Below are 16,975 nucleotides of genomic sequence, written 5' to 3' on the forward strand. Positions count from 1 at the left end.
TTTTTGATAATTTCGTATTCTTGTCTTTTATTTTTCCTAATGTACTTTGTCCATATGACTTTTGGTGTTACTTTGAAAACTTGTTTGTTGCTTGTCTTTCATTTTTGCTATGTGCTTTGTCTATATGCATTCTTTGTATTCCTTTGTTACATATATGACGTGGCTCTGTACTTATACATCCCGTCTTTGTTTTATTGTACTATGGTAAGTTTGTGTATTCTAGTCTTTCAAGTTTGTTAATATGCTTGATCTATATGCCATTTCGTGCTTCTTTGTTACATATTCGTATGATTTTTTAAGTGATTAAGATTATAACACAATGTTAACTGCTGTATTTTTGACCTATTTACCAATTATGTCTGTTTTTTTGTGCACGCATCGTTGTCAATATAATTGAATTTGATGCGACTGTCATACAAGTGAGAGGTATAACTAGCTTTAATACCAGGTTCAATCCAACATTTTCTGTACAAGATAATGCCTGTACCAAGTCAGGAATATGACACTTAATATCCATTCGTTTGATGTGTTTAAGCTTTTGATTTTTTCATTTGATTAGGGACTTTCCGTTTTGAATTTTCCTCTGAGTTCAGTATTTTTGTGATTTTACTTTTTACTGCAGTAGAGTAATAAGTCAGCCTTTTATAATCACGATATTGCCTGGCAAAAACAAAGCAACACACGCATTTTATAAACTGGCTCTCTACCATTAGGTATAAATGTTTCAATCATATTTCCATATTTGTTCTTTATCATGTTTTGACTATTAACGATCAGTATATATGTTAGATTGCATTGTGTTGTATAAACTTTGTGAATTGTATTAGTTTATATGCTCTATCTAGACCCTTTAATTAGGAACAACAACATGTGATTGGATTTGATTTATATCTTTCTTCTGTTAATACAAAATAATTCAACTGTTGAGACAAGTATTTCTATATAAATATGTATCAATAATTCTTTCAACATGTTCATGGTAAGAATTTTCAAATAATCCAATTGCTCACAATTTATTCAACTATGGCAACTTTTCATTATAACTGCACAACATTTAGGATAAAATAAGAAATCAATGTTTCTTTAAAAAAGAAAATAGAAACATAATAAATGTCACAGTGACTGAAAACAAATGAATCGGAGAATTTACCCTCTTTAAACAATTATTTGCTAATTCTGACAAAGTACAAATTATAGATATAATATCCCTAATCAGTCAATTATTTTATTTAATTTTTTAATATCTGAAACAAGGAGAATATAAAAAGAGAGTGTGCTGAGTCGTAATCGATGTCGTGAATCTGTTGAAATGCTTATTTTCCCTTTGATACTAGACGTAGCAGAGAGAGAGAAATTATTTCAACCTCTCAATCTTAATATATAATAGACTGTCAAGATTACAGCACACCAGGGTTCTGTCATATTTAAAAATGTCATTGTTTAAGCAAATTATAGGGCCATTGAGCCTGAACAAAAAAATTGAAAATTGTTCCTTTGTTACTTGACCTCTATTTTTCTGCATTACAACACCATTTGCAAAGAATTTGGTTGAACTGTTCAGGGTACAGATACAACTATAGGTGTCGTCTTGCCATACAACCCTTAATAAACAACTGGATTTATGTTGGAAAATCGGTTAAAAATAAATTTAAATTCGTTAATCCATTTCAATAAATATCTCCCTTTTGAGGCAAAGTATTTAACATCTGATTATAAAACTGTCAAAGGTTAAAGGCGAAGAACAGTGTTAATAAAATTTCAGATAGATATGTTTTGTATTATTGTGAATATAAATATATATGTCTGGACATATTGCATGATCCTTCCATAATCATGATACTACCTGTATTTATACATCTCACAGATAGATCTTTAGGCAAACTATTGCATTTATAGCTGTGAAGTTTTATTTCATAGAGTTTTTTAATTATCTTTCAGAGATAAAGAAATACAGTAATGGCCTTATCAGTCAAGCACGTTTGTACAATTTGCCATGATAATAGAATCTCCAAAAGAGCAGTCACGTGGTGTACAGAATGTGAAGCTTTGTTTTGTGAAGACTGCAAAAAACCTCATAGCAAGTCAAGACTGTTAAAGAACCATAAAACCATGTCAGCTGAAGATTACCACAAGTTACCTACATTCATGCAAGAAAAAACCAATCAGTGCAGAGACCACAAGAAAAAGTATGAACTTTATTGTTCTTTCCACGCCTGTCCATGCTGTGTCCAGTGTGTCACTGATAAACACAAGAAATGTCAAGACCTCAAACCCTTGTCTGAAATTGTAAAGCAAGTAAAATCATCTGCCTCAGTTCAACTTTTTGAAAAAGATTTGAAAGATGTGAAGGAAAATTTAGATGCAGCCATAAAATATCTGAAAACCAGGATCAGTACCATCGATATGCAGAAAACGGAAGCCGTTGAGAAAATTCGTTATTTGAGGAAGTCGATCAATGATAACTTAAACAAATTAGAGCAAAAAATACTTAATGACTTAGAGTCTAAACATTCAAAATTGAAATTAAACATAGCCACTCTCGTGCAGCAAATGGAACAGCGAGCTAGTCAGATAAACCAACTGCAGAGCCAGTTTACCAGAATGACAGAATATGCTACAGAGCTACAGATGTATATTGGTCTAAGACAAATTGAGAAAACTACATCACAAACGGCAGAATATATAGAAGATTTAGATAGTAAAGACCACTTCTCTGAAAAGAATCTAGAGGTTAACATTTCGTCTGCTCTTCAATCAATTGTACGTGGTGTCAAATCCTTTGGAGATATCTATATCAATACCACCTTTTCTACCTTCGAAATAAAGCCTGGAAGAAAAGATCAAGCCCAGAATTTAATTTCAAAAGTTCCTGGAATTGACGAAATAAAGCCATCCTTGTTGACAAGACTGACAACTCCAGAAGATATGAAGATATTAGATATATATGCATGTCTGATGTTACCTGATGGTAAATTCTTAATACTTAATTATGTTTATGGTCAACTATTACTATTCAGTAATGATGGCATCTTCATCAGAATAGTAGTTACATTCACAAAAGGTCCATTTGATGCCTGCTTTGTCAGAAGTAATACAGTAGCTGTTACATTAGGACCAGCTAATCAGACAGCACTGGTGGATATAGAAAAGAATATAATTATTCAAACAATTAAACTTTCTCATGATTGTTATGGAGTATCAAGTGATTGTGAAACTTTAGTCATCTGTAGTGGTGGCAGACAGAGTACAAGAGTGAATCTGAATGACATGTCTAATACAATATTAGCAGGAATGGAAAAAGTGGGATGTATTTCACTGTTCCAAGGCAATATCTATGGGACCATTTACTCTGAAAACAAAATATGCTGCTATAATAGTAGTGGTGAACCTCTGTGGACATTTCAGCACCAGGACATCGACCGTCCAGTAGGAATTACGTTAGACATGAATGGCTTTGTTTATATAGCTTCTGAAGAAAACAACAGTGTTGTGGTAGTATCTTCAGATGGTAAAACCTGTAAGACCATACTATCAGAGGCTGATGGAATCAAAAGACCTTATGGAATAGACATAAACAAAGAAACAGGAACAATGATAGTGTCAAGTCTAATAATCGAAGATAAATTTTATGGAACAGCTTTCGTTTATAGAATTTAAAATTTAGTGATATCGTTTTTTCTTTAAAAGTATGTATGCTATCGAGATCATTATCTCTTCCTTATTAAGGAGTGTAAATAATTTATTATTAGAAAACATGTTTATACATTTTTCATATGATATTTTTTTTTAATTTCTAACCGGATTTTCAAAATAAAATATCAGTAATTAGTCTAGTGATGTACGACTGGTGGACGGACGGGCGGACGGGAAAGCTGTAGGTCAGCTGACAAAAAGTGTCCGTGTTATTACTTTAACACGCTTTAAAGAAATATTTTCAAATTTAGATATGTAGTTTTTCTTTGACTAAATGAAAGTCAAGATTAATTTTAACTATTGTAGCTTTTATCGTTGTTGAGTTGTAGACCTTTAAGTTGCAAAGAGTGATACTCTGGCCTTTTCAAATTCTGAGCCCTACAAACATTCATTTATTCCTTACTTTATCATGTTTGGGGGTCAAGATTGGCAAATACATTTTTCATGCAGCAAAAATTCAAATTGCTGTCAGTCTAGTTGCTCAAATCAAATACAGTATTAAATATTTACAGCCATTAGAAATAAACAATTAAGGATATATCAATAGTTGACAACTTGAGCTATACGCCTGACAAAAGGGCCCCAAAAAGTAAAAGTTAAACACAACCTAAAGTCAAACTTTAGTTTCTTACTAGTTGTCTCATTGGCACTTATATCTCATCTTCTTATTAATATTAAAAACTTGAGCTATACGCATGACAAAGGAGACCATAAACATATAGCCAAACTCAACCCTAAGTCAACTGATGCATGGAAGGAGATAGAAACTGTAGTTTCTTAATTTGTTCCTGGACTTAAATTAATTTGACTCGTTTAGTTTTCATAAAATTTTGACAAAATATTTACTTTGACCCTTTGACAAACAGATAATAATTTTTAAAAAACTTGAACCACACACTTTACCGGAAAAATTCCATTGGATATATCGAATTTTGACAAACACTAATTTTGATCATTCAGAGCTACCCCCCTGTAGTGTTATGTGCCACCTCAATAATTTCTAAATTTATTAATGAATACCTTAAACAGGTATATTACAGACAGTCATGTGCGAAAATGAGGAATTACAACAGTGCACACGGAGAACACTGGTTCTCTGGTGAAGCGCCCATTTTACGACGCTGATTTGTCCAAAGGTAACAAAGCAAAACTAACGACTTCGAGTTATACACCCGTAGCTTGTTATACTTATATCTGAACGTCTCGCCTGCTTTACTGACCATTAACTTTATGCTTTAAGTTTTAATGATCCTATTACTCATAATCATATGAATACGTGAGAAATTCAATTGGCAAAAGCAATATATATTGAACCATGAAAATGAGGTCGAAGACAATAGACATATAGCAGACGGAAACTGCATAACATAAGTTATCTGCATACTAGATATGACACATCTAGGTCTCCTATCTTCTGAATGAGGTCGAAGACAATAGACATATACCAGACGGAAACTGCATAACATAAGTTATCTGCATACTAGATATGACACATCCAGGTCTCCTATCTTCTGAAATGTGAAGCGTTGTACAAATAGTTTACATCGCCGCCAATGGATACGAATTTCTTTGTCTCGTATTCTGCGCTTTTTGTTGCAGGCGAGACAAAAAAAAAATAATACGTTGTCATGTTAACCATGCAAGAGACTTATTCATATCTCTAACTATGCAAAATATGCATAGCTGAAAAATCATATTGAATGTGCAGGGCTAAATAATGTCAATGAAAACAAGAAATACCAATGCAATATAACTGAATACCAAATAACATTGACTTATCATAAATAGTTCACTTTAAACTGGACTAAACATGCTAAACACAAACTGTTTCAAACTCTATGATCCTTGATAAGGGAGCGGTCCATACGATCTTCATAGAAATGAAACAAGCAAATGAAATGAGATGTGTTAATGCTGAAACAAATAGAATTGAACTACCATTAGTGAAACCCCTTTCGCATTTAATCTTAAGAAAATTTGTATAGTTAATAGACCATGATTGAGGATGCATGTCCAAATGGGATATATTAAACGATCATTAAATACTTTTACAACTGTGCAAAGATAACCAATATTTTCGCATTGTGCAAGGTTATGATTTTCTCTGACTGTAAATGACGTCTTTACACTAAATCCATTGGATGTTGATATTTTAGTTTTAAGTACATGACACCACATGTTTTCATTAGTTGTTATTGACTTTGATCTTGCTGTCAGTAACTGCGAGAGCTTTCAGATCTGTCGATTTTTGTTGTTAGCGATGGGTGATGCATAAATTGTCATGTTAGGGGAATGGTTGAGCGCTCACTTGTGAAATAAAACTCACTCATTAATCTAGATAAACACTTGAGAAATCACTATCAAGGCACACTACAAATATTACTGTAACTGCAAGATGCAAGACATAAAATTGTGATACATGTACATTTAACACAAAAACCTTTATATTCCTTCATGTAGTTCAAAGTATGTTTCCCAGTAAAGTGTGGATCAATAAGATTTTCAAAATCCTACACACTAATGAGTGAAATCTCAAACTGGCTTGTTTAAAAATTGGGTTTTTTTTTGTGTTATTAAATTCATCTCACATCATGTGGGTTTATTATTGCGATACGTTTATAAAACTTCAGATTTACATTATTTGTTTCGTAATTTGAAAAGTGTGTTTACAAACACTCTTCAAAAACGGATAAAATTGGTCGAACTTTATTTTATATCGTGAGAATAAGATGGAACAACTTTGTATATAATAACAGAAAGCATATAACGAATGACATTTAAGAATGCGATTTATCCTAAAAGATTGTCATTTAAATTTTTTTTAAGCTCACGTACTTTTGTTTTTTGTTACCTTTCCTGACATCGGATTCAGACTTCTTTTAAACTAAATTTTACTGTGCGTATTGCTGTCTGTTGGTTTTTCTACATTGGCTAGAGGTATAGGGGGTGGGTTGAAATCTCAAAAAATAAGTTTAACCCCGCCACAGTTTCTCACCTGTCTAAAGTTAGGAGCCTCTGCCCTTTGTTAGTCTTGTATTGTTTTAATTTTTGTTTCTTTTATATATTTCGGATTTTATTATGACGTCCAGTATTACTAAACAAGTACATATTTTTGTTTATGGGCCATTTGAAGCACTCCTACGGATGCGTGATATTCTCACTGTGTTGAAGATCTATTGGTAGCCTTCGGCTGTGTTCTGCTCTTTGGTCAGGTTGTTTTCTTTTTGACACATTCCCAATTTACATTCTCAGTTTTATTTAAAGCCCATTTTACAAAAATTGCACCATGCGATATTGTGACGACAAGTCAAAATATAAAGTTTAGTCCTTATAACTACCAATATTATGATTTATAGCCATATAGTCACAATAAGACTCTGTAAATATGCGACTTTTCTTCACTCGGTCACAGTACTATATGTTGTGATGTTACACCAAACCGTTCAATTTTTGAAATGTCAAAAGTTCGACTTTATTTCATTATTACTATATATCCCTAATACACCTCCGTATACATCCTCAATCCGCCCATACACTATGTTAAAAACTCTAACTATTGAAATAATGTGTTAAAAGTAATACAAAAAACATGAGGTTACCCTTTAGTAATAACCAAACCGATTCAGCAACAGGAATTTTACACTTAGCCAGATAAAATGTCTGCTCAGTAAGTAAATTGAAATGAATGAGTAAAAAATATATTTGTCCCGCCAAAAAGAACATGTGACCACCATTATTACCAAGAGACTGAATTAAAAATCTAAATATAGAAATCAAGATAACAAAGAAAACAGGCATAAACAATTAAAGAATTCAAAATTGAAAAGACCCGCCTTTTAGTATTTTTGCAGAAGGCTATGAATCGTGTTTGAAAAACTTGATGTGTTTACCTTAACGATTGTCATAAAAAACGGGACAATCGTTAAGGTAAACACATTGAGTTTATATACTGGCTCTCTTCCACCATGTATATATCTTTTAATCTTATTTCCATATTTGTTCTTTATCATGTTTTAATTATTATCGATCAGTATGTATGTTATATTGTATTGTGTTGTATAAACTTTGTAATTTGTATTGGTTTGTATGGGACCTTTAATAGGTAACAAAACATTTGATTGACTTTAATTGATATCTAATTTTGGTTTATACAAAGTAATTCAACTGTTGAGACAACTAGTTAATTATATCGCAATAATTATGTATAAGTGTCCCAGGTGTTAAACATTTTAATTCCCAATGTGAATTCCATTCTGTCAACATGTTTATGGTAAGAATTTTCATATGATCCATTTTCTCATTTATTTTATTACTCAAAATTCATAAAATATTACATTCTGGCTAGAATAACTGCAAAACAAAGCTATGGCTAACATCAGGGTACGGGATTATTTCTCTGCGTTTAAGACCCATTAGTGGACTTTGGTTGTTATCTGTTCTTAGGTCGGGTCATTGACTCTTGACAAATTTCCATTGACATATTACCTAGCTCCATGCTCAATTCAATATTAGATATCAATGAATCGGATAATTTACTCTCTGATTTTTGATCATTCTGACACATAACAAATTGTGCAGATCTGTCTCTTTGTATTTTTTATTTTCTACAACATTGAAAATATGAAAGAAGGGAGTGATTGCTAAGGAGCATACGTGATAGTACTCCGAATAATGTCTAGAAAGGCTACTCAATAAACTCATCATAGATACCAGGATTGAAATTTTGTATTTGCATCAAACGCGCGTTTCGTCTAAAAAAAAAGACCCATCAGTGACGATCGAATCAAAAAAGTTTAAAAAGCCAAATAAATCACGAAGTTGAAGAGCATTGAGAACCATAAATTCCTTACAATGTTGAAAAATAGAGCTGAGGTTATCTATTTCTGTAGTAGAGGTGTAATACCACCAAATCATAGTACGTCACATCTGGATGCATACAAAAAATAGGTCGAAAAAATGTTCCCTTGAATTTGATAGTTGTAGTTAATGGATCCTTTATTTTATTGCAGTAAAACATTTGTGGATCATCAACATATATCTTTCTGATATCCTTTATCGTAGGATTTTCGGGTTCCCTCTACCAAGAATACAACTGGACAGTTTTGAATCAAAATATGTCCTCACTGGTTTCACGTTGGGTGTCATGGCATTTGTGCCGCATCCGAGGTGACCTTTTCTCTTATTTTGCATTTTTTATATTTTTAAAATAAACGAATAATTTGAATGGGTGTGTTTTTATTTTTAAATATGTTTTAGCAATGTTTTGAGAAGATTAACTTTAGTAAATCCCGTCACGGCAAAGCTGGGAGTAAGGTAGGCAAAAGCTCCAATTAAATATAGGCCGATTCGGTTTGCTAAGTGTCCTCCTCATTAGGGTGCTCCGAATGAAAGGGTCTGCAAAGTAGCAATATGCTAGTGTTATCGCTATCGGATTCGACCCAAAACTCGTTAATTATTGGTAATATTAATTATGTGGAAAACCATAGGAAGTGGAATGGTGTTATCTTTTTCATCAACACCATTATCCTATATTATATATATATATTAGTTAAATATAAAGCTAATTTCTTTGATTTCATTGGGTATCTATCAAATGCATATCATTGCTAAAGAGACATTGCATTGAAATTATCAGTAATTGTACATTCTATTGAAATAGTTCACTCCTACTAGCATTGAAAGGTAATTATAATGAGATCGTAACCATTTGATTGACATCTTCCAGTATTCTTAGAGTGACATGAATTTAATTCCACTAGTTAATGATCGTGAATGAGTCAATATTTCAAAATTTTGATGAATCCCGTCTTCATTCGATAACTGATCTTTTCTTCAAAACTTTATTGAGTCCCATCCAAAAATGGTAATCATGACTCATTATAGGTGATCTACCCAGAAACTTGACTAACATGAATCGAAGAGCTAGTTTCAATGAGCTCTTCTCCTCTTTGATTTCAAACCCAGTAGTTTATTTTGAAACAAATTAAATTGACTTTCAAATAATCAAATGACGTACATGTAGAAGAGTCTGTATGGTTTCTACACAATAGAAAATAATAGGTCAATGTGCAAAAATATAAAGAATAGAGAAAAACAGGACAACGAAATAAGGACATGAGAATCAATGGGTCCTAAAAGATAAAGAATTGAGAAAACAGGCCAAGAAAATAAAAAAAATAGATAACATAAAGAATAGAGAAAAATGGCCAAAAAAATTGACGGATCATCTACCTACCAAAATCGAAACATTTCGAATATGATGACCAACTTTTGACCTATTAAGGGGAGGTTATATTTGAAAATTTCTTGAAAATTGGCATAAAATAAAAATAAAATAAATGATAATAAGATAAAATGGCAAAAACTATGCACCTACAATTTTAGAATTGCGGAGGGGCTATGTAACTTATGTTGACATTTTTTTTTTATTTGGATTCAACTGGTAAACATTACTTTTCTGACTTAAGGCTGTGTTTTTGTTGTTTTTTGTGAAGCTCAATTTTCAGTTTTAATACACTTTTTTCATATTACCACTTTTCACCCCAGATTTTTACAAATTTTAGAACTAAGTATTTGTAATCATACCACATTTCCTTGTGGACTCAGTTGTATGCATACATTTTGTATTTCTTATGTTTTTTCCCTCGAGTTATGGTCTATACACCCCAACAAACCCCACACACTCACCCCGTGGCTTTTACTTCCGATCTTTTTTTCAAGAGGCACACAGTGCAGATATTAAAGTCTAAGAGTATTTTAGTCGCTTTTGCAGACTTAGTCAAATTTTTAATAAAAATGGATTGTAGGTAATTTTTGTACAATACCCTTATAAACAGCCTGATCCCACATATTTTCCCTTTGTTTACAAAGTTTTTCCATGCATGTCTGCGAAACTTCATAACCTACCCTTTCTGCAATGGAACCAGCAGTTTGTACCCTGAAATGTTTACGGATATTTCAGTTTGTATGTGGACGTTCACAGCCATGTCCATGTCAGGTTTTATGCCGACAGTTCCATGGGAATTATGCTGTTTGAGGGAATGTTGCATGTTTTTGATACTTTAGTCGAAAAGGCAAAATTGTTATTTCTATATCTGTAAGTTCTAGCCCTAAACATTTGAAATATTAATTAAACTTTAATAGAATAATTTCTTCATCCACCTATAAGAACTACATGTATAATGTTATGATAGTCCTACATGTTTATACTAAAACTATTTAATACATTTAAATACAAATTTGAAGTGTTTAATGCAATAGAAATGTCTAAGTTGTTTTATTTAAATGTACAAACAGTCCATTTAATTAGTTTGTTATAGGAAAAAGTTTGTATGGTGCTTTTGTTTACTAACAGTACATACATTTTATCAATACATTTAAGACATATTAAATTTGTGTGTACACAACACAAAATATTAAACTGGTAAGACAAGTATTTAAATCTTTTAAAAATCAATACTTCTTCGTAAGTGTCCTAGAAATTGGATATTTTACTTCCCTGTGCAAATTCTTATCCGACTGTCGATATGTGCATTGTAAGAATTTTTTAATAATCCAATTGCTTATTTACTTTATTACTCAAATTGCATAATTTATTAATTTCTGGTAACTGTCGATGGTAATTACCGCATAACATTTATGATAAAATAAGAATTCAATGTTTCATTTAAACAGAAAGTAGATACATGATAACTTTCACCGTGACTGAAAACAAATGAATTGTCCTCTTTGAGCAATAATTGCTCAGTTTGACACAGTACAAATTGTGTAGATAATATCTCCACTTAGTCTCTTATTTTGGGTTCTTTTTCAATATCTGCAACACATAGACTGTAAAAGAAGGGTGTGGTGGCTGAAGTTTTTACGTAATTGAAAAGAGCAGGACAGTTAAATGTTCATAAGTATCCTAGTTCAATCAAAAATGTATCTACTGGAAATATACCAAGTTCAACTATTATGCATTATTTATTCATTCAATGAATCTGAGAGCTGTAGTATAGCCAGGGAAAATCCTGCCTACTTGCTCAAAGCAGTATATTATATTCCTTTTGAACAATATCAATCAATTCACTGGCCATTCATTATTTAAGGACAACATAATGATTTTGAAAGTTTTAAAAAAGTAGAAACCTTTTTTTGTACAAATACAATTTACAGTGTTGTTTGCAAAATTTTAAAGAAAAAGTTGTATTTGTAGGATTTCAATCTTTTGAAAATAAGTTGTATCAAAAAAGAAATAATATAGTGCAAATGTATTTGTTTCATAGACATTTTAAAGTTGTATTTCTTTGAACAGTTTTAATATAAAACTTAGAAGATGTGGTATGATTGCCAATGAGACAACTCTCCACCAGAGACGAAATGACATAGAAGTTAACAACTATAGGTCACCATACGGTCTTTAACAATGAGCCAAACCAATACCAAATAGATAGCTATAAAATTTCCCCATGTGACAAATGTAAAACAATTCAACCAAGAAAGCTAACGGCCTAATTTATGTAAAAAACAATGAACGATATACAAATAGAATACAATAGAATATACTTTATTCAAATTAATAGTGCCACAAGGGGCAACATGAGATAATAACATAACACATATTAAACAATTACAAAAAAGCAATGCTGAAGAAAGGAATTACCTGATTGGTAGCATTTAATATTATAAGCAGCAACGAACGACAACTACTGAATTACAGGCTCCTGACTTGGGACAAGCACATATGGAATTTTGAGGGATTAAACATGTTAGCGGGCGTCCAACCCTTTCCTTACCAGGGGCAGTGTTGTATTAGTACAACATATATAGCATATATAAAGTTATGTCAGTGACATAGAAGCCAAAATGATACAAAAGCCATACAATTTCATTTTTTTTCTGTTGACCATTGTCTTCTATCCTTGAATTTTGTATCTGTATTGTCTGCCTTAAGTTCTCCCTCTACTAACCTATTATGAATACAGCGAATGAGACTACTCTCTATCCAAGTCATAATTTGTAAAAAGTAAATTATTACAGGTCAAAGTACGGCCTTCAACAAGGAGCCTTGGCTCACACCGAACAGCAAGATATAAAGAGCACAAGAAATGACTAAATAAACCATTGAAACAGGAAAACCAATGGTCTAATCTGTATTAAAAAAGGAGAAATGAGAAACACTTATGACCCACATCAACAAACAACAACCACTAAGGCCTAGTTGATTATGGGAATGTCAAAGGTAAAAGGCGCAGAACAGTGTTGATTAATTCCAAGATAATTATGTTCTGTATGATTGAGAATATACATACACATGTGTAATAGGTGTACTTGTCATTACATATCTGGACATAATGCATCTTTTATGATGATAATATTACCTGTATTTATATGTCTTACACTAATATTTTTGACTATTGTATTTATAGCTGTAAAGTTTACTTTAGAGAGTGTTTTCACATGTTTTAGATATAAAGAGATGAAGTAATGGCCTCATCAGTCAAGCACTTTTGTACAATTTGTCTTGATGATGGAATCTCCAACAGAGCCGTCACCTGGTGCACAGAATGTGAGGTGTTGTTTTGTGAAGACTGTAAAAAACCTCACAGCAAGTCAAGACTGTCTAAGAATCATAAAACCATGTCATCTGAAGATTACCACGAGTTACCTAAATTCATGAAAGAAATAAGCAGTAGGTGCAGAGACCACAAGAAGAAGTTTGAACTTTATTGTTCTTTTCATGCATGTCCATGCTGTGTCCAGTGCATCACCGATGTACACCAGAAATGCCAAGATCTGAAACCCTTGTCTGATATCCTAAAGCAAGTAAAATCATCTGCCTCAGTTCAACTTTTTGAAAAAGATTTGAAGGTTGTGAAGGAAAACTTAGATGCAGCCATAAAATACATGAAAACTAGGATCAGTACCATCTGTACTCAGAAAACGAAAGCCGTTGAGGAAATCAAGTATATGAGGAAGTCTATCAATGATTACTTAAACAAATTAGAGCAAGACATACTTAATGACTTAGAGTCTAAACATTCAAAGCTGAAATTAAACATGGCCACTCTTGTGCAGCACCTGGAACAGCGATCTAGTCAGATAAACCAAATGCAGAGCCAGTTTGCCAAAATGACGCAATATGCAACAGAGCTACAGATGTATATTGGTCTAAGAGAAATTGAGAAATCTACATCACAAACGGAAAATACATAGACGATTTAGAACGTGGAGAACACTTCATTGAAAAGAATCTAGAGGTAAATATTTCATCTGCTGTTCAATCAATTTTACAAGATGTCAAATCGTATGGAGATATCAATATCAATACCACCTCTTCTACTCTCCAAATAAATGCTGGAAGAAAAGATCAAGCCCAGCATTTAATTTCAAAAGTTCCTGAAATTGAAGAAATAAAGCCATCCTTGTTGACAAGACTTACAATTCCAAAAGAGATGAAGATGATCGATATATTTGCCTGTCTTATTTTACCTGATGATCAATTCCTAATACTTGAGTATAACAAAAGACCACTACTGCTATTCAGTAATGATGGCATCTTCATCAGAACAGTAGTTACATTCACACAAGATCCTTTTGATGCCTGTTTTGTCAGAAGTAATACAGTAGCTGTTACATTAGGATCAGCCAATCAGACAACACTGGTGGATATAGAAAAGAATAAAATTATACAAACAATCAAACTTTCTCATTTTTGTTGTGGAGTAGCAAGTGATGGTAAAACTTTGGTCATCAGTAGTGGTGGCAGACAGAGTACTAGAGTGAATCTGAATGACATGTCTCATACAATCTTAGTAGAAATGAAAGGAATTGATCGTATATCATTATTCCAAGGGAATGTCTATTGGACCATTCCCTCTGAAAACAAAGTCAGCTGCTTAAAATGTACGGGTGAACCGCTGTGGACATTTCAGCACCAGGACATCAAATATCCAGTAGGAATTACATTAGACAAGAGTGGCTTTGTTTATATAGCTTCTAATGAAAAAGACAGTATCGTGGTAGTATCACCAGATGGTAAAACCTCTAAGACCATACTATCAGAGGCTGATGGAATCAAACATCCTTGTGGAATAGACATAAACAAAGAAACAGGAATGATGATAGTTTCTAGTAAAATAATGGAAGATAGCAGATGTACATACTTTGAAAAAGCTTTTGTTTATAAAATTTAAAATTGTATTTTATTTCATTTTTTTAATACATTCTGTGAATAGTGTTAAATGATGTAGAATAAGTGAAGATAGTAGTGATATAAATTATAACACAGCTTTTGTTTATAGAATTTAAAATTTAATCTTCGTTTTTTAATAAATGTATATCTGATATCAAGATCATAACATCTTCCGTATTAAGACGTGAACATATTATATAACTTGAATACATATTTTTTTCATTTTTCTTGTGATACTAGATTTTGATTTTTAACCGGATTTCCGATGAAAATTATCGGTAATTAATCTGGTGTTGTATGTTGTACAGGCGGGTGATCGGCTGACAAAACAGTAATGACTAAATCATACTTTACGACATCTTAAGGAGTTTAGATAGATTGCTTCCTGTGAGTAAACGACCGTCAAGTATTACATTAGCTGTCAGATGTTAACTTTTATCGTTGTTGAGGTATAGACCAGTAAGTAGCAAAAAGTGCTTGAGATTGATTTGTGCCTTTCAATTTCTACAAGATTTCATGTATTTGTTTTACGTGATCCTGTTTTGGATGTTAATTAGAATCACCTTTAGTATTTATCCCCATTAGAAGCAAACAATGTCAATGTAAAGGATATATCAATAGTAAAAATCTATAGCTATTTGCATGACAACAGGACCCATAAAAAAAAGTAATTAATAAATTTATCAATGAATACCTTTAAAGTATATTCAAAAACGGTCATATATAGATTAGACCGTTGGTTTTCCCGTTTGAATGGTTTTACACTAGTAATTGTTTGGGGTCCTTTATAGCTTGCTGTTCGGTGTGAGCCAAGGCTCCGTATTGAAGACCGTACCTTGACCTATAATGGTTTACTTTTATAAATTGTGACTTGGATGGAGAGTTGTCTCATTGGCACTCATACCACATCTTCATATATCTACTAATTTATCGACTATGTTGAACGCGTCTATCCCATCGAACTAGAGATAAAGGATACAAAAGATACAGTAAAGTCTGCGTCATACACTGTATCTTACCTTACATCTAGAAATTGACAATGAGGGTCGGTTGAAACAAAACATTACGACAAAAAAAAATCATTTCATCTTCACAATTGTGAACTTTCCATTTTATGAAGCAACATTGCAGCAGTGGCGGCATACGGAACATATATCTCCCAATTGAAAGGATATTCCCGGGCTTGTATTTCCTGTCATGATTTCCTTGATAGAGGGTTGCTACTCACAAGGAAGCTACTAAACCAATAATTCCAAATGGTGGAGTTGAAATCATCCCGTCGTAAATTTTACGGGCTCCATCACGAGTTGGTTGACCGTTATAGAATAACCGTTTCACAGATGACATCGGATATATTCCTTATGTTGTAACTGCAATCCTGTTTCCTTTTCACGAATGCGACCTACCGAATTAAACTATATAACTGGTTTGTAATATCATGAGCAACACGACGGGTGCCACACGCGAAGCAGGATCTGCTTATCTTTCCGGAGCACATGAGATCACCCCCAGTTTTTGGTGGGATTCGTGTTGCTTAGTCTTTAGTTTTCTATTTTTTGTCTTGTGTACTATTATTTGTCTGTTTGTTTTTTTCTTTTTTAGCCGTTTCGTTGTCAGTTTATTTTCGATCTATGAGTTTAAATGTCCCTCTGGTATCTTTCGCCCCTCTTCAATAATATACAGTATTCAGTTGTAGTGCAATGGTATTTTATGTTATCACGGATATTGTTTAGCATTGCACTTAAAGTATTGGTTTTTGGCCATGAATGTTTTGATAGTTAGAGACATGAATTTGTCTCTTGTATAGTTTACATGTAAAAGTATTGTTTTTGTCTCACCTTCAACGAAAGACGCAGAATGCTACACGAAGGAATTACTATCCAGCGGTGGCTAACTATTTGTTTAAAACTTTACATTTCAGAAGGTAGAAAAACTGAATGCTTTTTACCTTGAATGCAGATACATTATCTTACGCAGTTTCAATTTGTCTCTGACCGCATATTTATTGTTCAGCGACGGCTTGAAAAAAATATTGTTGTTGTTTTGTTATTTGAATTCCTCACTTATTATGAATAATATGCGATCCTCTCATCTTCATCACACTTT

General features: G+C 32.7%; 1 protein-coding gene across 23 annotated transcripts in view; it reads left to right on the forward strand.

Moving 5' to 3' along the window:
- Nucleotides 1-16,975, forward strand: part of LOC127732530 (uncharacterized) — a 273,118-nt gene that overhangs the window by 180,708 nt on the left and 75,435 nt on the right. For 11 of the 23 annotated variants that reach the window (XM_052241559.1, XM_052241561.1, XM_052241565.1 and 8 more), the window contains one exon: nt 13,371-13,545. The exons of 5 other annotated variants lie outside the window; for them this stretch is intronic. In XM_052241559.1, coding sequence (XP_052097519.1) covers nt 13,371-13,545 — 175 coding nt within the window. Of the gene's footprint in view, nt 1-2,116; nt 3,830-11,198; nt 11,229-13,143; nt 13,546-16,975 lie in introns of those variants that run through there. 7 more of the 23 variants (XM_052241574.1, XM_052241576.1, XM_052241575.1 and 4 more) reach the window with 3 other exon arrangements.

Source organism: Mytilus californianus, unplaced genomic scaffold (genome assembly GCF_021869535.1).
Source record: "Mytilus californianus isolate M0D057914Y unplaced genomic scaffold, xbMytCali1.0.p SCAF_25, whole genome shotgun sequence".
In the NCBI taxonomy this organism is placed as follows: Eukaryota; Metazoa; Mollusca; class Bivalvia; order Mytilida; family Mytilidae; genus Mytilus; species Mytilus californianus.